We start from the raw sequence: 20,489 nt of genomic DNA, 5'->3' as shown, positions 1-20,489 counted from the left end.
CCACAACAGGGTCATGTATACATAGCAGATGCTACTCAAATCATAAGGAGGAAACTATTTATAGAAATAAAATCCCCAGGACTGCATGATTTTTTTAAATAAGAAAGTAATAAATACCAAGCTGGTAAAAAATATAATATTTCCCGACTCCACTCACCCATATACCAGCAGGTTCTTCTCCACCCTGAAGCATTCACTGCGGGGATACCCCTGGGTTCGGTCCTGAGGCCTTCGCGGTTTCTGAATCGGCTTGTCCTCAGAATCACTCTCAAGCTCAGAGTACTCCATCAAATCATCCTCCTTCATTGAACTGTAGTGACGTGTCTGCTTTCTCACTCGCGGAGTGTCAATCACCAGATTATTCTGACGGGAGATAGAATTTAATGTCAGATAGCTCACTATAGCATTTAAGACAGAAGGGAGAGTTTTGAGTTTTCAACACTCATATATGCAATTTGCCATAGTGTAGATTTAAACCACAACTAAACTGCAAAATAAAGACATGAGTAGGGCTGTCAAAAGATTAATCATTATTAATCGCATTAAAAATAAGACATTGTTTGCATAATACATATTTGTGTGTATTGTGTATAATTAATATGTATATTAATACACACATATATTTATAAATTTAGGAAACATTTATGTATAATTGTTTTAATATAAATTTTCATCCATGCGTGTGTGTATTTATATATACAAAATAATTACACAAAATGAACACACATATTATGCAAAAACAAACTTCTTTTGAATGCGATTTATTTTCACAGCCCTAGATCACAACTCGCATGCAAAAAACAAAATTGTGATAAAGCATTTTTATGATGTAGACTTATGACTTTTCGGTTGAAGCAAATATAAGCTGCTTACAACCTTTTATTCTCCTGAGTGCAAAATCTAGTGGTAATTACAGAACACACTTCCCATGGACAACTTTGAACAAATTCGCCTTTGCTCAATTATGACTGCATTTCACACACTGTTAGCCTTGGGAAATAAGCCTCATTAATTATGCTCAGATAGCACATTTATGAGGAGTGACACATCAAGCCCCATTGACACGAGACCTGCATTTTCACTTAACCATTCTTGGACATATATCCATCCAAATTTGCTAATGCATGACCCTGACATTAATGAAATGAGTCAGTCACAAGTACTTAAACAAGAGATGCTACAGACGTACAGATTACTTCTAACATCAACTGTGAGGTATTTCACAGCACAAGAAAACCCCTTACCCTGCCATGGAGCACATCCAGGTCCAGCTCTGCCTTCTTTGCCCATTTCTGCCAGAAATCTGGGTCCTCTAGAGAAATGTCTGTTCTGTTCCCAGAGGACACAAAACTTGCCTGGTAGCAAAAAAAGAAAAAATTAATAGTGAGTTCAAAGACATTTTACCCTTTAGGCAAGTCTATTTTAAGAGCATGATGAAATAGGTAGTGAGCCCATATATAGGCAATTATGTAATGGTGATGCATTGGTTTGTCAATAATGCGTTACATAAAAGTACTTGGGAAAAGACATAAAAGTGTTATCACCTTAGCAAATGTTGAGCCTTTGCCCTCGGACTCAATAGTAATGGTCTGTGTACGTCTTTGCAAAATCTGGTCAATGTCTTCCTCACAGAATTTGGATCCTTCATCCTCCTCATCCATTAAAGCCCCATACGCTCCTTTCCGCAGAAGGTCCTCAATCTCCTTTTTAGAGAGCTGTTGAACCTAAAAAAGTGCATAGGCAATGAATTAACTTCAATAAATTTACAGTTTTCATCTGGGGTATTTTTATAGAGTGGACATATTTAGACAGAGTGTAAGAAGGAAAATAAGTCTCAGTGCACAGGAATTAGTGGTCCATCCACTGCCTGCCAACATGTGGAAAGTATATTTGATTAATGAACCATATGGAATACTGTTTCCGTGCAACTTCACAAAATGGTGGCGCTGTGTGCAGTTCATACCCCATTGGCGGCATTCTCCCTCCCACTCATGGACTGAAGAACAGCCTTGTCCAGTCCCAGCTTCAGACTGGCCTTGTCAAACATCTCCCTTTCGTAAGAGTTTCTGGTGATCAGGCGGTAAATCTTCACAGCCTTGCTCTGTCCGATCCTGTGGCATCGAGCTTGTGCCTGAAGGCAACAGTCACACACACACATATTGAAAAAACTGCTATGGTTGGATAATATGATAGCTGCATTCCATCCAGTAACTCAGCTGGCAGTGCTCTATTATAAGAAGCTTTGAAAAAATAAAATGGCTTTGCATAAAGATCCAGTAATTTCAGTTGCAAAGACTGTACATGGTTAAAAAACAAGCTTACCTGTAAGTCATTCTGAGGGTTCCAGTCAGAGTCGAATATTATGCAGGTATCAGCTGCAGTTAAGTTAATACCGAGGCCTCCAGCCCTGGTGCACAGCAGGAACACAAAACGGTCCGAGTCTGGCCGTGAGAAGCGGTCAATAGCTGCCTGACGGAGATTTCCTCTAACTCGGCCATCTATACGCTCATATGGATACCTAAAGTGTGGGACATAAAGCACACATTAGCAAAAAATAAAAAATAAATTCCATTAACCAGCTGGTAAATAAAAATTCTAACTTGCACACCAACAAATGAGACCAAAAACGCATTCAAAAGATGCATCTATCTAATTTGCTGGCAGTAAGATCCTACCGTCTCTGGATGAGGTAGTCCTCCAGGATGTCCAGACAGCGCACCATCTGGGAAAAGATGAGCACACGGTGACCCCCAGCCTTCAGTTTGGGGAGCAGCTTGTCGATCAGCACCAGTTTTCCTGCAGCCTGGACCATGGCCTGGAGGTGGAAGTCAATGAGGTCTGTGGGGTGGCTCTCCCTAAACTCCTCCATTATCTTCTCCTCAGCACCTACACAGACACATTAAAAAAAAGTGTATTTTAGCTTGCATGTTACCAGTGAAGCAGTTACAAACTGTACTCAGTAGAACTGGCTATCAAAACAAGCCCTCAACTGGTGTAAATACTGAAAGGTTTTAAAGGAGCAGTGAATTAAAGAATCAATTTTAACTTGATTTTTGTTATATAAGAGTTCATCGTACTTAAACATCCTGCAAGTTTCAGAACTGAAAACGTCCTTGCCACTGAAATAACAGATTTGGCACCAAGCCCAGAAAACGGCCGGTCGAGGAATGTGCCAATGTATGGAATTGTAAAGATTTTAAACACCACCTCCAATGTTGAATGGCAATGACTACTTTTGTAGCCCCGCCCACAGGTTCGCATGAGGGGAAGTAACACATGTGTGGCGAAGCAAACCGTATCAGCAAACATGCCATTAAAGATCGCCAAAGTTTGTACAGCGCCCGGTTGTGGAAGAACACAGTCGCTGTAAAACCTTCCCTGGGAACCTAACATTAGGAATGTGTGGTTGAAGTTTGTTTTTAAAAAATCTCCAGCACGCGTGGGGAAAACAGAGTGTTTGTTTACTACCTCATTGTACCGCGGATTCACTTGTAAAGAGCCACATGTTGATGCTGGATTTGCAGAGACGGATTAAAAAGCAATGTTGTACCATCAATATTGGATCTGACAGGAATGGCACAACGGTCTTATGCGAGTTAAACATTTTAGTAAGTTACTATGTGTCACTTTTGCTTTATTAGAGATTGCTCGATATGTCCTGATTGTGTGTAACATCCGGTGTCTAAACACGTATGTTTAACTGTTCTTATTTACAAAAAACCTTAAACGATTAATAATAAAGATTTACTGTAATAAAACGTTAGAAATATACAAGTTAGTTATGAGGACTTACCATCCGCGATTTAGATTCTGATGCGCGCTTGCTGTGTTATATACGGTAATTTAGGCCTAGTCCACACATGCTCGGTTAAAAAGAAATCTCTATCCTCATGAAAAACCAAACACACGCTATCAAGTACTGTCAAGAACATGCTACACCAGCAGGCGGCGATGTAACTCAAATCGTAAAGCCACCTTGGCCAATCAGAAGCCTAACAAAAGTGACCTCACAAGGCAAAACCCCCGGTTTTACTGTCTACATGACAACACTGCAACCGGCTTTTCCTAAAAACTCACCCTGGCATGGGTTTTCAAAAATGTTTGGTTTCAGTGCCGTGATACTGTGTTTTCGTAAAAAACGCGTAAAAAGTCACTGTTATAAAAATACCCGTGTCCGTGTGGAAAGGCCTTGGTCATGCCAGGTTTGAAGTTTTGTTGCTACATCACCATACGTATTGTCATTTATGTGCATCATCTCTAGCACCCAGAATCTTTTGTGGCTCAAATATGTGTGTCCGAATGCTATTTTTACACATTAAGGTTTTCAAAACAATTCCCTGTATGGAATGATGGAAAATGAAGCTATCCAATCATAGAAGTGGGCGTTTACTTCCAGGTCTTTAATGTGGCGCACCAATCAAAACAAGGGTACAAAATAGCGTATTACTTAGTGCTTTTGATGTTTTTGAAGGTAAAAACTACACAAACATCATAAGTAAGAACTCAGTCAACAGTATAAAACAATAAAAACAGCAAATATTTCCTTTTTTAAGGGTTTGTTTAGTTCAGAATTCTACTCACCATTGATGAGGTAGGGATGATTACAGCACTTTCTCAGCTCCATCATGGTGTTCAGCAGGTTGGGAACATTGGATCCTCCTCCTCCTCCCCCTCCTCCACCACCCCCTGCTCCACCCTTGGATAGGAAAGCAAAGTTCTTCTCCAAAATTGCACGGTAGTATTTCTTCTGCACATTGGTCAGTTCCACCTCAATGATGGTCTCCTCTTTCGGTGCAAGATTCTTCTCCACATCCTCCTTCAGTCGCCGCAACATCATGGGCTTCAAAATGCCTTGCAGCTTTTGCACCTAAAACAAACATTTACTATTAGAGATCATCTATCCAGGCAGCATTGAAAGGCTTTACACGCAGAGTGCGGTGAGTAAAAACAAACATTGATTTTCTGTACCTGTTCCTCTGTTTTAAGATCTCCAAACTCCATCATGAAGGTGGACTCTGATGGAAACCGGTCTGGCTCCAGGAAATTAAGGAGACTGAAGAGTTCCTCAACTGTGTTTTGCAGTGGGGTCCCAGTCAACAGGACTTTGTGTTCCTATGGAAGATCAAGAATATCATTAGTTGACTTTTGACCAGTGAATTTTTGTATCAGCTAGAATCTGGGAAATTATTCAGATTTGTGAATCAGTTTGGTTTATTAAAAAGAAACATGAAACGATCTGATTTTACTACTCAGTCAAGTTTTATTAAGTAAATATTTTAGACCATAACGCAACAAAACAAACGTACATTTCCCAAATGCCTCAGGCAGAGCAACATTTACATTAGAATAACAGTAAGAGAAAGGCATCAAACAGATCTAAGCTAAGACTGACAGCAGTTTGTGGTAAAATTGTGTACTAAAAGTGAGGCACCAACCATGTCCATCATCTTCAGGCCCTCAAGCAACTTGCAGTTTCTGTTCTTGAGCCTATGAGCCTCATCAATAATCACACAACGCCAAGCAACGTTTCGTAACTCAGGACAATCCGTCAAGATCATCTCAAAAGTGGTGATGATTGCATGGAATTTGTAGGCTCCCTTTATTACACGACCCTGCAAGAAGAGATATGTTGGTTATAAAGACCCTTCAAAGCAGAGTTTCATGTATAAAATCCTTCAGATATCTCGCGTATTGTGCAACAATACCTCTCGGCGTATACCAAATGTAGGAAATGTTTACCTGTGAGTCCCTGTGGTACATCTCATAAGCCTGAATAGTTTTTCTGCTGGCTTGGCTACCGTGATAAACCACTACGTTGAGCTCGGTCCATGTCCTGAACTCTCTCTCCCAGTTGGGAATGGTGGAGAGAGGAGCGATCACCAGGTAAGGACCACAGATTCCCTTCAGGTATATCTCATAGAGGAATGTGATGGACTGGATCGTTTTCCCAAGACCCATTTCATCGGCTAAAATACAGTTTCGTCTAAGAGCAAAAAGAAAAAGCAAAGATTTTCATAAATGCACTTCACTAGCACAAAACAAATGTGATGTGCACCAGTGCAATTGCAGATTTAGCTTGTGTACAAGTGAGCTGTGCAGCTGTACGGCTGGGTAATTGCATACATACGTGTTGTACCAGTTGAAGAGCAGCCAGTTGACTCCCTCCAGCTGGTATTCCCTGAGCGCATTGCCGTTTTTATATTCTCTGGAACTCTCGGATTTCTGCCAGTCGCTAGCGGGAGGTCGCTCCTGTTTCAAATAAAACAATTCCCGTTAGTGGTTTCCGTGCAACCGCAAGAACGTGGCCCTCTCCCCTCACTTGCTCAGCACTCAAGAGAAAATAAAGAGAGCGCTAGACGAGAGCCAGCTCTTACCACGCGCTTTGGCTCTGGCTCGCGGGCCATCACTCTCTCAAACTCTTCAATTTTCCCTTGGTCAATGTCAGCTTTCAGCTCCCACGTGCTGTCCTCGTAGGGCAAGGAGCACCACTTCACCAGGTACAAAGTTACAAGCTGCAGGAACAAGCATCAACAAGTTATGCAAAAGAAAGCCCTCACATTTATCTCAGGGGGTGGTCTGACTGACATCTTTATAGCAGTAACCGATCAAGCAAGAGCTTTAATCAAAGTAAATCTATGTTTTGAGGGACAGATGACTTGATGAACAGTTGAAGAACAGATGGATGAGCGAGAAGTCATACCTCTCCATTTTCATCTGTGCTTTCAGACACATCCAGAACTCGGTCCACCTCCACATAATCTGGGTTGAAGGGCTCATCATCCATCTGTCAATGAAAGTGTGATTGATTGGTTAGATGGAGCATCGCAGAATGGTGGTTTCACTGCTGCTCGAGCCTCGAACTACAACAAGCCTTGAAATGAAAATCTACCTGCTGGTGGAACACATTTTTTTTTTTGAGCTTTCTGATGTGGGTGGCATAAATTTCTCAGGGAAAACCCCACCTGGGTTTGATGGATTGAAAAACCCTTTCAAATAAAATGCGTTGCTGTATTCCAGAAAAGAAGTCTTCAACGGCACAGATTTTAACACCACTGCTTGAATTACTTAAAACTTGTGAACTCAGCTGGGTGGCATGTGCACTGGGAGATTGCGTGCAACAGAGATAAGGGCTTCCAGTGAGGCGTTTTATTGCTTTAGCGTGGATGAGATTGTTCATAAAGCCACCATAATACCAGCACAACACACCACTGTTGAGCATACATACTGCCGCCATTATCAGTGAGGGCCATAAAATAAACGGAAAAAGAAAATGACAAAATGGTGGATGACAAGGAAAATGGAGGGTAGATGCTAACCTCAGTTATAAAGTTATTGAGGGCTTGCTTGGCTCTAAACCTCTTGACCTTCTGCTGAATACGCTTATCCTTTTCTAGCTCTTCAATGTCAGCCCAGCGACAGTGCAGGTATGAGCTGGAAAAAACAACAACAAAACATTTTCACTGAGTGACCTCAGCCAGCATTTACATTTTAACGCTTAAAAGCCTAAACACAAACAATAAACTCTTTATAAATTCAGCTGGAATGTTTAGTCTTGTTTATGAACGAAACATTTGGCACTATGTTCCTAAACAAAGAGGTATTGACGGGACATGTAAAAAGCTGATAGCATGATAATTTAATGGGGCACAGTAAAGAAGTAGTAATGTGTTTGCACTATTTTGCAATTAATATTTAACTTTAAAGAACACATGATCTAACATAATATGCAACAGTCTTTGCTCTAACATAAGACTTCTAGACTCATGTAATAATTTCAGTTATTTTCATAATTAAAGAGAATAATAAAAATGCATTAGATGGCAAGCACCTTAAAATGGATACTTACAAGCCTTTAAATTTGACATAAAACTCCTCAACTTCAACCTCTTCACCAGACTCCAGCTGCAAAATAAAAAGTGTATGTTTAAAATTTGTTTATCTGTAAAATGTTTAAAATCTAAAAATCACTAGAGCATGTCAATAACACCCAGACATCAAAAGCACAACCCATTTCCTGTCACAAACTACTTGCGAAGCAGTGCATTTTATTATTGAAATCTGCCCTTGAACTGTAATGCTTCAGGACAAAAAAGCAGTGCGATAACTGTAAGACCAGGAGGCGAAAAAGAGCAATCCTACTATTCGGTTTCTCCGGCTAGTAGTACGCTGTGTGGCTGAGTCATGAATCACATCAGCTCCTCTACCACACACAGCCCCATTCACAGGGAGCTGACCCGGGGCCTGGCTTCCTGCCAAAACCACAGCACTACGGCAGACGCCAAACCTACCATTTCCTCGGGCGGGAGCCCATTTGCAGCTGCGCTACTAAGAGCCGTTCACAGCATATTATTTTTGGCTGCCGAGCTCGGGGAGCTTTGTTTTGTGGAGCCGTTTCAAAGGAGTAACATTGCGCGGTCTGAGATTAATCACGCTGAGAGACAGTTTATTCTTGCAAGGCTTCATCTCAAGACCTCGCACCAGCTTTGCTTTAAACCGGCCACGGCTCAGCAGCGCTGTTGGCCTGTACCAGATTAATATTACCACTACTGTCAGCTGAAGACAATATCAGCCCACTCAGACATGTCCTCGGCAATAACAGGGTCTGGAGCGGGATTTGAGACAGATGTTAGATGTAAGCTACCCTGATTCCAATAGAGACCAGCAGCAGCAGCAGCAGCAGCTAAAGCTCATGTGAGAGGATTTCGGGCTGCTTAGCTCACCTCTTTCTTTCCCATGCGCATCCCCATGATCTTCTCCACCACGGGGCCCTCTGCATCTGGCATCTCCTGCAACCCACAGGGTAACAAAAGATGCATAACATGCATAGCAAACAGCATATTACATCAGCAGTTTCCTGCCATTGACGTAATGACTTAAGTCGTGTTCATAATTGCATACATGCAAATTTAACACACACACCCACATCCACAGGTTTTCATGATACTGACCTGCTGCTCTGAAGTAGCTGAAGGAGTCTTTGGTCCTGTTGAGTCATCTCCATCATCATCGTCTGAAATCTTGAACTCAAGGTCTTCAGTATAACGCTTCCTCTTGACTTGCCGGCTAGATCGTCTTTTCTGTAGTAATGACAGAGATGTAGAACATCAGAATACCAAAATCACTAAACCATAAAATGTTTTGCTTAAGTTGTTGTTATTCATTGGAAACATTCATGCTTTGCTTAAAGACAAACAAGAACTTTTAACTGTTTAAAACGTCAACTTTACCTGCACACCATCATCCTCCTCTTCCTCTGGTGAATGTGGAGGCGATTTCTCTACGTCAGATGTGACGGAGGGCTCTCTCTTGCGCTTTGTCTCTTTCTTGGTGCTGTTACTGGACTCAGTTTCAGATTTCTTGACACTGTGGGTGACCAAAAAGATTTGGTTAGATTGAGTGTCATACCAACAAAACCACAGTTTCTAGATTGAAAGTCACTGCATAGTAATGGTTAAAAAATTAAGCTAACAAACACTGTAATTTCAGATTGCTTAAATAGTCGTGCAGTGTCAAAGCCTCAACCTAATTATGAGATTAGGAGGAAAGTTTGATTTCATTCACTGGTTTTATTTGTATTTTTCACTTTAATCTTTGACCAGGGCTGTGTATCAGCAAGAATCTGGCGATACGATACTTATCGTGATATAGAGGTTGCGATTTGATAATTCGCATGCATTGGGCTACTGTGCGCAAGACAATATATTGAGTTACTCATTTCTTATTTTTGGAATATAGGACATCATTTTAGGAAAGCGGTCATCAAGAACACACCATCATATGCAAACCTTAGCAAATACTTCATGTCACTCTTAAAAGTTTACAGATAAGACGACTGCTATCTATCGGCAGGGATGTAAACTCAAAATTAAACGACTGCCATGAATCTTGTATGATAAAAACAACAACGATATTGCGTTTTTGATAATCGATACAACATCTGCACACAAAATATCCTGATATGCCCCTGTATCTCTTTTTTCTTATACCCTAATCTTTGATATTATTTGATAATATTAAAGATATCAAGGTTATTTTTCACAGAATGTTCTTTACATTATGTTGGATTTTATGTAGAAAACCATAAAATCTCAAAAAATGACTCCGTTAATGTTAATGAAGGAGTTTTAGATGGTAAATGTAAAGTCATCTTCCAACTAAACAGGAACATTTATGACACAAGACGGACAAAAAAAAGTAATCTTTAAGTACACACACAGTGGAATTAAGAAATGATGGAAAGGAATTAAAACTGGTCTCTTCCCAACATATTCTCAGTTTCAAAAACATAAAAGAGGAGACGTGAGAGAGGAGAGAAGGAGGACTAGTTAACTCCACTTCCAGTTCAGTGTCTCGCTCTCTCTCCTTGCCACAGATTACACAATGCCCTGGAGGCTCTCGTGCTCTCTCGCTCTGGGCCCCCCTCTCTTTTCATTTGCACGCCAAGAGCAATCAAATCGCCCTGGTAACCGGCGGTCACGTGACCCGCACCTGTTCCTCTGGCTGGATGCCACTGGCTAAAGCCATCTGCTTCCCTCAGTCAGAGTCTCTCTCTCCAACACTCCTCAAGCACCTGCAGCCGCGCCGCTCGCCGGCTTTGGGTTTCATACTGTCACTGCTCAGCAAACACGGCCAGAAGTAAGGAGAAAAAAGTCGGCACAAAGAAAAGGAAGAAAAGAGATCCATGAGGGCAGGAAGAGCACTCTCGGTGGAGAAGGGGGGGCTTCCTTTCGATAGCCGACCTTTATGAATCACAGGACAGGACGCAAGCGACACATTCTGTAGTGGGCCGCGCCTGGCCGCATGTGGCCTTTGAGATGAACAGGAGGAGAATGAGGGGCTAATTGGCATTAGTAGGGAAAGGACACAGACCCTGCTGCAGGTTTGTGTGAGCCTCTCCGCTCCAGTGCTGACACTCAGGAGAAGGAGAGAAGGCCGGGGGGTTAATGGGACACCTGCCGCCCGCCAGTGAGATGACTCATCTTCAGCTGGACCCCCCCATGGTGCTCGCTCTAACAGCAGCTGCTCGCACATGCACATACACACACACACACGACTGTTTACTCCCAACAGCCCTTGCAGTATCGCACAGGCGCAAACGTAAACACGCATACATAAACAAGAACGTGAAATAGAAGATGAACATGCTACAACAGGTTTACAAAGGCATACGGTACAAAATGGATGCCTGTGCCCTTCAAAACAAACAGGATAGTAATGAATCATAAAGAATAAGACAAAACAAAGCCTCTAAGAGACAGACAAACATCTCTCTATAAACCAAACGCTATCAAGTTAAATCAAAAAGGAAGATAAAATCACACTAAACTGGGCCTGAATTATGGGAGGGGAAAAGTCAGCCTTTCTTGGAGTGGATAAGTTATGTAGGAATAGACAGAAAGTGTGCCGTGGTATTAGAGGATGAGACAGAAATACAGACTTTGCTGAAGGATTGTGTGAAAGTGTTAGAAGCCAATCAAGGAGAAACACAGCGTTTGTGTTCGCATGTGTAAAAAAAAGTCAGGATGAATTGATGGCATCACACCTTGGGCTCTCTTAAAGCAAGGTCACCTATGCTGCGGATCTACTTAATTAGACGCCATCACTGACAAGGCAGGTTTATTAGACCACCACAGTGTGATGGAGATGCATGCATGCCAAAACCACACAGATAAGCATGCAAGTATGAGGCTGTGATCACTTCCACAAATTAAGCAACAGACATCATACAGGTTCACTGAATAATTCTTTCATGTTTGGCTGATGAGAGCCCTTTTCACGTAGACATTCTGGTATAAACACTGATAACACGTTCTGGCAATCTGTGTGTGCAGTCGCACAGCCTGTCAAGACATGCGACATCAGGATGTGACGTTTGATGTAATTGTAATCGTGCACTTGGTGGACTTTCCAAAGCATCTAAGGGCGCACTCACACGATCCAAACCAAACCGCGCTCGGGCGCGTTTGACCCCCAAAGCCTGGTTTGTTTGACTAGTGTGATCGCTCTGTTCTGTGCCCGGGCGCGGATTGTTTAAACGCGCCGCGGCCGGATTGCAGAGGTGGGCCGGAGCGCGGTTCACTTTGGCTCAGGCGCGGAAGGCTGTGGTGTGAGCGCAATCGCGCCTGAGCGCGATTCAAAAGGTGAAGACGTCAGTTGCGCGACCACTCACGTTCATCTGCCTCCGTAGAAACCTTTTGCTCCGAGCAGCGGGGTAACGTGAATGTCCGAGCTGCACACTTGACGGATCAACTAAGCAATATGATGACATGTGAGAGGGCTGTCTGTAATTGCGCACCAAATGACTCCGAATAAAAAACACAGACTTATCATTACGGTGGGTTCCAGTGTTAAGAGAGCGCTTTACTTCCTGCTTTTTTCAAAACAATCGCATCGTAATGACGAAAGCGCGCCCAGACTCGGATCGAATTACAGTGTGAGTGCGTGCATCTGGGGGAGTAGGGAGGGGTGACAATCGCGCTGGGGCATGGTTTGGTTTAGTGCTGCACAATTAATCGCATCGCAATCGCGATGTCAGCCTGTGCGATTATATGACAGCAGAATGTTGCAATTATATTAAATAAATAAATGTGTGGGCTTGTTAACACAAACTTTCTGATAACAGTTTGATGATTTTTCTTGCTGTTTAAAAAAAGAAAGAAAAACGAACAAAAAAGGCAGTGCACGTGTGGCATGCACGTGTGTGGCGTGCGTCGTCACTTGTGAGCGCGCGGCGCAGAAATACCAGAGCGAAGATGGATGCAGAGGAGATTGACAGTGATCTGGTAGCTGAAAAAAAAAACTCTACGTCTGTTGTATGACGGTATTTAGGATTTAGGATTACTGACACTGAGCAGTTACTACATCACGTGGCAATACGAAAACATTTCTAGTTTTACAAATACACATTTTAGCATTATCCCTAAACTGTGTGTGGATTTCCTTAAAACCCATCAAGTTGACTCATGATACCATTTATTATAATTGCAATCGCACATCGCAATATTAGCATCAATAACCGCAATGGGAAAAATTACCCAAATCGTGCAGCCCTAGTTTGGTTTTGTTTGAATAATGTGAGTGCGCCCTTAAGTTTGCACATAATCTGCGATATCTCTCTTGATAAATTACGCTTGTGTATTTTCTGATTCGTAATCTAGCACATTGCTCACGGTTCAATTAATCTTGCAAACAATCTCACTTTCAGGGAAAAAGTGAGGAGCTCCCTGATCTCTGCTTCATTCCAGTTTCAGACCTTTTTCTTTGTGAACGTTGATCTGCATTTAAAAACCCTGGTGACGATAACTATATTGCAACAACGTGGATTCTCAATATGAAACACCCTGCCTTTTGATTACACAGGACGCATTACAAGACTGATTCCACCAGGGATGAGTCCCATGATCAATTCCGTAATATGTTTGTTCACACACAAAAGAAACTCTTGCAATTTTATGAGATCATTGCACTGTGTGAAAGGGGTATAATGTAATATTTATCTTGGACTTAAATTGACACTTAGCTGATAATGCTGCATCAAAACAAATTTTAGTTACAAACCTACTTTTAACAGTCAGTGATGCTTTAATCTCCTGAAAGGGTCAGTCATTACCATGTTAAATTTAGTAGCAGCTGGTCATGTGATCTTAGCATCTTCAAGAAGCAGCACAGCCCCATAATTATTCAGCTTTTATTAGCCCAGCAATCTAAATAGTAGGGGTGGGAATCGCTTGGACCCTCATGAATCGATTCAGAATCAATTCTTAGGGTCCCGATTCGATTCAGAATCGATTCTTGACGTACTAATTTGCATATCTGTGACGTCATTACGTCGCATTTGCTTTCAAAGCCAGGTTAATGTTTGCGCTTTTGCTAGTCTTTGAACTGTCATATACTGTACTTTAATGCAACTAGGGATAAATAATGTCATTCTTATATACATACATGTGTTGTTTCTGTTGTAAGACATTAAAACCAGTAAAAATATTAATTTAACGTGACATATTAATTCTATATGTTAACCGGCATTAACTTCCACGAACGTTAAGCGTCTAATCATCATCATCATTATACACAGTGATTGGCAGTATTACTGTATTTATATAATGCAGCGCACCCAGCGACTGAATAACAAACTATGTGCATATTTTTACAGAAGTATATTCATGTTATATCTAAACAGTCTGCGGATGGTTTAGGGCAGGGGTGTACAATACGTCGATCGCAAAGGCAATGCCGGTAGATCGCACAACTGCTGCTCCACGCGCAAAATTGTCATTATGGTCTTTTGGAGTAATTGTGAAACATGCAGGTCTTTTTGAGTTGCTGCGCCTTTCTTCTCAAATGTGTTTTGCCATGCCACTGCAGCTCAGTCGTCTTTAACTTCCAAAATTCACATGGATGCGCATTCTTGCCTCACGCAGTTCCTGATTCACACGCACGGTGTGTGTGAGCGAGCAAACGAGAGGGAGAGAGAGGCAGCGTAGCGCTGATTTGTATGCTTCTAATACTGTTAGTTTCACTAAACCGCATCTCCGCTATTTTAAGGAGTACTCGACATGTACTCCAGGATTTTTTTTAAAACACCTCAAAAAGAATAGAGTAATGGTGACAGCCCTAAATTCAATGTAGAGATATATGCAGTATAGTCCTACAAGCATTTAAAGCGTTCTTTCTCTTCTGCTCTTGTAAGCTCAGCTATGCGCTCTTGCAGGGCGCGCTCTCTTAAGTTGTCCGTGTGCATCACCGCTCCCCCAGTTGAGTTCCGCCTTTTGGTTCTGATAACGTGACGTTATTTTGTAAACTAACATTTAAGAATCGATTCTTGACATTTGTGAATCGATTCAGAATCGGCCCACGTCCGAATCGCGATTCATCTAAGAATCGATTTTTTTGCCCACCCCTACTAAATAGGGTTTCACTCATGTGAGAGTACAACATCAAACACCTCAAAGGCACTAAAGTCTTTTTCCATTAATTCTTTGAGTAAAACAAAATACGGAGTGGACCTTCATGGCTAAATTCCCCAACGACCATTCAATCAACTTTTTGAGCCTCCTAAAAAACACTACATCGGAAAAAAAAGCGTCTTTAATGCCTATATTGCGTGTGTGGGGGTAACTCTAAGTGCGTATTGCTTTGATGGCAGCGAGGTAGCATTGGCGATGTGCATCTTTACTCTCTTGCTTGTCCTCGAGTGGCTGTGCATTCAGCGTTCGGCACACTTCTCGAATGTATTCACTGCACCTCTCTCTCTCTTTGAGGCGGTAGCTTCTCTGATCACCAAAGCAGCAAACACAAGACTTCACAGGAACTGAAAACTCCCAACCCCTGGTGGGACAGGGCTGCCAGTCTTGGTAGTATAAAGTGGGATGCTTAGCCTTTCCTTTCGTTCTGTTATTCACCTCTCTGCACTTTGTCTTTGAGGTTCAATGTCATGCCGAATGTAACTTTTTTACACCAGAGCTTGGTGGGGAGGAGACATGGCAGAGTGCTTGTTTGGGGACAAATAAGCGAGCGGTGTGGTGTAAAGGTGCTGTAGACAGGCATGCTGGTCCCGCAAGCGTAGAGCTTTAAGTACACACACATTGCAGCACTTCCTATGCAACCGCGACTATTGTGGTTTTTATATCTGAGTGCACAGGATGTAGCTAAGATAATCTGCGAGAAAGAGAGACTTTGACATGAGACCAAATAAAAATCAAAGTGCTAAGAAAACTGCCCACCAAATTAGATGGTTTTATATAGTTGGAAAAACAACCACACAGAATTAACCGGGGGCTTTGCCATAGTTGCTTGGGAACCGGCCAATAAATTGAAGATGAGAGGTGTGCATTTGCAATGCAAAGCAGTCATCTTGTGGGGGGGAGAGCCGTATGCAATGCAACACTAAGGAGAGATCCTTGAGAAGTGTTTGATGATTGCGTGGGGAAAACAGACCGGGGCACGCAAACACTCACATTTACCCTGGGTGTGGCCCAAGAATGAGTATTTATAGTATGTTTCTTTTTGTCAGTTAAAACACAGACAAAGACAAGACTTTTTAAAGTCCAACATTGTTACCTCTACTCCATTTTCTTGACATAAAATAAGTAAACAAGCCAAGTGTTAAAACTGATAAGATGGACTGCAAATATTCAAAAAATGACAGTAGGGGAAAGGAAATGACAAAGTCTCATCAAATGTGTGACACGCTATGAGAATTCAACTCGCTAGCCCACTTTATAAGAAATGGGGACAGACTGTTAAGAACTATTCACAGGGGCTCACCAATACCACACAGCCAGAACTGCAGCAGATCTGGTCAAATTCAGGCCGGCATGATTAATGAGACAGCATTGTGGACTAACTAGCATTAGGTGCCATTTTAAATGGAGATACTCCCCCTCCCCTCTTCCTCTCGCTCATACACACTTCCCCAACCCCTCCCCCTTCAGATGACCTACTGCTCTGGCACTGTGCTGCAGATGCGCTGCTGAGTGCTCGCATTGGCCCGGCCCTTTTCCCCTGGATGAAAGGGACATGGCGGTGGAGTGACGGGCGTTCGAATGGGCGGGGGGAGGAGGAGGTTAAGGGGGAAGGCTGACACATTCCTCAGCCGGCTCATGTTACCACCTCAGCTAGAGAAAAAATAGCCATGAAACCTTGTTGCTTTGCATTTCTGAGCCGGATGATTCTTTTAAAGAGGGGTGGGGTTGAAGAAAGGGCTGGAAAAGGAAGGGAGCATCATTCAAAGTCGGGATAATGATTGGGATGTGTATTTAGAGGAGAGGCAGATATAGAAAGAACATACAAATATTGTGTTTACGGCAGCCTTTTTTGCAGTACGAATTAGCAGCAAAGGTGAGAATGTATAGTGCAACCTTATTGTTAGCAATACTTTGTAACTCTTCACAAGTATGAGCATCAAGCTTTGGTAAGTGGGTGAGATTTTTAATGAGAATGCTATGGTGTTTGTGGTTTAGTGTTACTAGCTTCAAGCTAAAAAACAAAAACAGCCCTCAAAGCCTTTGTAAAGGGACAATATCATCTCTTTAAAGTCGTTGATGTTAAGACAGTACAACTGAATACCAGTCCCACCACATCTAATGGCGCTTTTCCATTGCATAGTACTCTACAGTTTGGTTTGGGTCAGCTTGCTTTTGTGAACTTTTCCACTGGGTGCAGTACGTAGTACCCAATACTTTTTTTAGTACCACCTCGCTTATGGTTTCAAGCGACCTGAGCTGATACCAAAACGTGATGCGAGAACACTGTAGATCACTGATTGGTCTGAGAGAATCGTCACTACCGGCGTCATCGCTATAATGTAAAAGATTAACTTTACCTTTATGCTAGCTTGCGCTGTCTCGAGCAAACATGTTGTCATCTGTGCTCTGCTATAAGTTCCCAATTTCCCTTTTAGCGATGAAAAACATCCACAGGTTGAGAATCAGGAACACCATAACAGTTTTTTCCAGACTTGCAGAATGTGGCTGCACATTCACGAAGCGCACGTTGTCTTATATGCTTAAATGCTAATTAAATGAGGCTCAGCGGAGTGCGTCGACTTACGACGCCACTGGTGTTTGTACAGAAACTGTCATGTGAGACAGAGGTAGTGATAAACATGACGTGCAAACCTCTATTTGTGGTGGTCAATTTTAATTTTGTAGTGGACTGAGAAATAAATGAATGTATGGGAATGTACAACGATGCTATCACTTGCATGATGTCACAGCAGTAGGTAGCGCAAATATAACGACACGCCTATAATCCCACCCACTCCGAATTGTTACTAAACTCAATGGAAAAGCTAACCAAGCCAAAGTGAGCAACCGTGGGGTACTATGCGATGGAAAAGCACCATAAATGGATGGTATTATACTTCTACAGTAAACAACTGCTAAAAACATTTTTACAGTGCAATAAACAAAATGATCAAGAAGGGTTTTGTCTCTCTGTTCATGTGTATGTCGCACAAATACAACCAAGACTAAAATATAACTTGTCCACAGATCTTTATACATTCGTTCATCTGACAGCAACCATCACATGTGAACTTAAATAAAACCGTATACATTATGGCAAAGCACTGTAATAAGAAAACGCATGGACACAAACCTGGGCTTTTTAGAGGTCTTAGGTTTCGGGGTGGCAGGCTTCACTTTTTTCTCCTTAGGTTCCTTGGGTTCTTTGGGTGTCTTGGGAGTCTTCGGAGTTTTAGGAGTCTTGGGTTCTTTCGGCTCCTTGGGCTCCTTCTCCTTTGGTTTCTTCTTGCTTTTCTTTTCAACGGCAGGCTGATCCATGGAAGTCATAAGATCATCTCCATCATTCAACAGAAATGATGCTCCTCCAGCCTCACTGCCGATGTCATTACCCTCCTGGCCCTCACTGGCCTTGGCTTTCTTCTTTTTCTTCTTTTTTGGCTTGAGCTCGCTCTCAGTCTGCTGTATGTCACAGTTGGCTGGTTGCAGGTTCGGGCCTGAGGCAGGTGTCATACTGGATGTTACCATCTCCATGGAGGGGTCTGAAGGGGAATGCTGAGGATGGGAAAGAGAGACATTAGTAAGCACCTAGAATGAAAAAAACACTAGGAAAAACACAGACTTAAAAATCTCTCCTATTTATGACTACAAAGCAGCAAACCAATCTTAAGCCATCAGCTGTTAGGATCACTGCTTGTGGGGAAAAAATAATTACAGAATTTGCACAACTTTCTGTACTGATGTAACGTGGGATGCCACATTATTTGGTCTGACTTCATTAACCCCCATTATCACCAGTGCAAGTTATAGTTCAACAGAATTAAACGGTTTTGTTTTTCTCCTTCCAGTTGCATTGTTATCTCCAGTACCCACACAGTTCATAGCGAAGACAAAATGACAGGAAACATGCTGGCAGCCGTGTTAAGCGTCCAGCTTCCCAAAGTCCCAGCAGCATATGGGACTGAGGCATTATGACACTAATAAATTATATCTATACTTTAAATTAGCTGATGTCTAAAATTTAAACACTGGCATTTGTAATGCAAAATGCCATAGCATTTTAAGGATACATACAACATTTTTTTGTTCTTTGCAAATTGGAAGATGTTGAACCATGCGTTCCGTTCTACTCTACCAGTTTCTTGTATACCATGCAGTTTGCTTTAAAACAAAAGACTTTGTAAACCACATGATTGTGGTGATGAAATGCATATTTCCTGTAAACACACTATGAGAAAAATGGGTGCACTGTGCATGCCAAACAGCAGCAAGGTCACAGAAAATACCCAACACCCAATGCAATGGTGGTCATTACAGCAGCTGGAACAGCGAGTGTTCAGCGGCTGCTTTAACGGATAAATGTCTCTCCTCTTGCCAAGTCTCCCCAATAATCAATTGCATGAATGACAATAGGCCTACCACACGCGCTCTCTGCATTTCTAATTTGACAGCAGCAGTCCAGAATACAATATGTTCAATATAGGATTTCATCTCTCGGAGGGGGAGACTGGCGTGTCAGTTAATCTAGCAGGCAAAGTGCTCACTCGGTGAGCTAAATACTCCCTGAAGGAGCACTGCGCCTCTGCTCAGCACGGCAGGCTTTTTGCAGCGCAAACCCATGAGTTAACACCCAATTCATTTGATGAAAAGCTGACTCCCAGACACACGGCCTAACCCTAGTTAAAATTTATCTTCAAGATTCATTGCTCGAAGTTCTTTTTGCTTCTGGTTGAGAGCATATCTAAATGAACTACAAATTTATGGTGCCGCAACACCTAGAGGCCGTAAGACGTTCACTAGTACCCAACTATAAACAAACTTGCACGGAATAGACATGGCTTGCACAGGGAATTACAAAGTGCAACAAATGAAACCAAACTTTGGTGTCAAATAAGTTTATAATGCTTTGAGCTTGAAACTGACACATACATTAAAGGGATAGTTCATTATCTTATAATTGTCTTATCCTCGTGTTGTTCTAAACTTGTATTAATTTCTTTTTTCTGATGAACACAAAATAAGATTTTGATGAATGATGGTAACCACACAGCTGATTGTAACCATTGACTTCACAGTAGGAAAAACATACAATGGATTTCAATGGGTACTGTCAAATATGAGCTTACAATAATTTATCACAATACTGCTTAATGCGTTTCCCTACTAGAGAAGTAAATGATTACAATCAGCTGTGTGCTTACCATCATCATCTATCAAAATATCTTATTTTGTGTTAAACATGTGTGCATACATGACAGAATATTCATTTTTGGGTGAACTATCCCTTTAAATGGTACATAAACTGACAAACAGAAAGACTAGAAAATGTATATATGTTCCAACTGAACCATTCTGTGTTGCAACTTCCTTTTACGACATTTGGTTTGCGCAAATTATGCATAACCCTTACAGCCATAACTCCTGGTTGTACTTTTTATATTTAGGAAGTACCATGCGGCCTGTGCTTGACCCAGAGTGAGAGAGACCACTAAGACGACTAGCAGTCGCTGACAGCAGAGTCTCAGG

At 42.0% G+C, this 20,489-nt stretch overlaps 1 protein-coding gene across 2 annotated transcripts in view; it reads right to left on the bottom strand.

The window, feature by feature from the left end:
* The window catches only part of chd7 (chromodomain helicase DNA binding protein 7), a 47,761-nt gene that overhangs the window by 11,619 nt on the left and 15,653 nt on the right, over positions 1 to 20,489 (bottom strand). For both annotated transcript variants that reach the window (XM_065276210.1, XM_065276211.1), the window contains exons 3-21: positions 18,100 to 18,518; positions 9,228 to 9,363; positions 8,949 to 9,077; positions 8,721 to 8,786; positions 7,847 to 7,902; positions 7,317 to 7,431; positions 6,701 to 6,784; positions 6,375 to 6,512; positions 6,128 to 6,249; positions 5,740 to 5,983; positions 5,436 to 5,612; positions 4,969 to 5,112; positions 4,582 to 4,867; positions 2,676 to 2,886; positions 2,323 to 2,518; positions 1,964 to 2,131; positions 1,545 to 1,724; positions 1,245 to 1,355; positions 158 to 363 (exon numbers count right to left, since the gene is read on the bottom strand). In XM_065276210.1, the coding sequence (XP_065132282.1) occupies positions 158 to 363; positions 1,245 to 1,355; positions 1,545 to 1,724; positions 1,964 to 2,131; positions 2,323 to 2,518; positions 2,676 to 2,886; positions 4,582 to 4,867; positions 4,969 to 5,112; positions 5,436 to 5,612; positions 5,740 to 5,983; positions 6,128 to 6,249; positions 6,375 to 6,512; positions 6,701 to 6,784; positions 7,317 to 7,431; positions 7,847 to 7,902; positions 8,721 to 8,786; positions 8,949 to 9,077; positions 9,228 to 9,363; positions 18,100 to 18,518 (3,188 nt within the window). The remainder of the gene's footprint in view (positions 1 to 157; positions 364 to 1,244; positions 1,356 to 1,544; positions 1,725 to 1,963; positions 2,132 to 2,322; positions 2,519 to 2,675; positions 2,887 to 4,581; positions 4,868 to 4,968; positions 5,113 to 5,435; positions 5,613 to 5,739; positions 5,984 to 6,127; positions 6,250 to 6,374; positions 6,513 to 6,700; positions 6,785 to 7,316; positions 7,432 to 7,846; positions 7,903 to 8,720; positions 8,787 to 8,948; positions 9,078 to 9,227; positions 9,364 to 18,099; positions 18,519 to 20,489) is intronic.

This window comes from Paramisgurnus dabryanus, chromosome 6 (assembly GCF_030506205.2).
Source record: "Paramisgurnus dabryanus chromosome 6, PD_genome_1.1, whole genome shotgun sequence".
NCBI lineage: Eukaryota > Metazoa > Chordata > Actinopteri > Cypriniformes > Cobitidae > Paramisgurnus > Paramisgurnus dabryanus.
The sequence above is the reverse complement of the archived record's forward strand: the minus strand, read 5'-3'. Positions and strand labels throughout refer to the sequence as shown.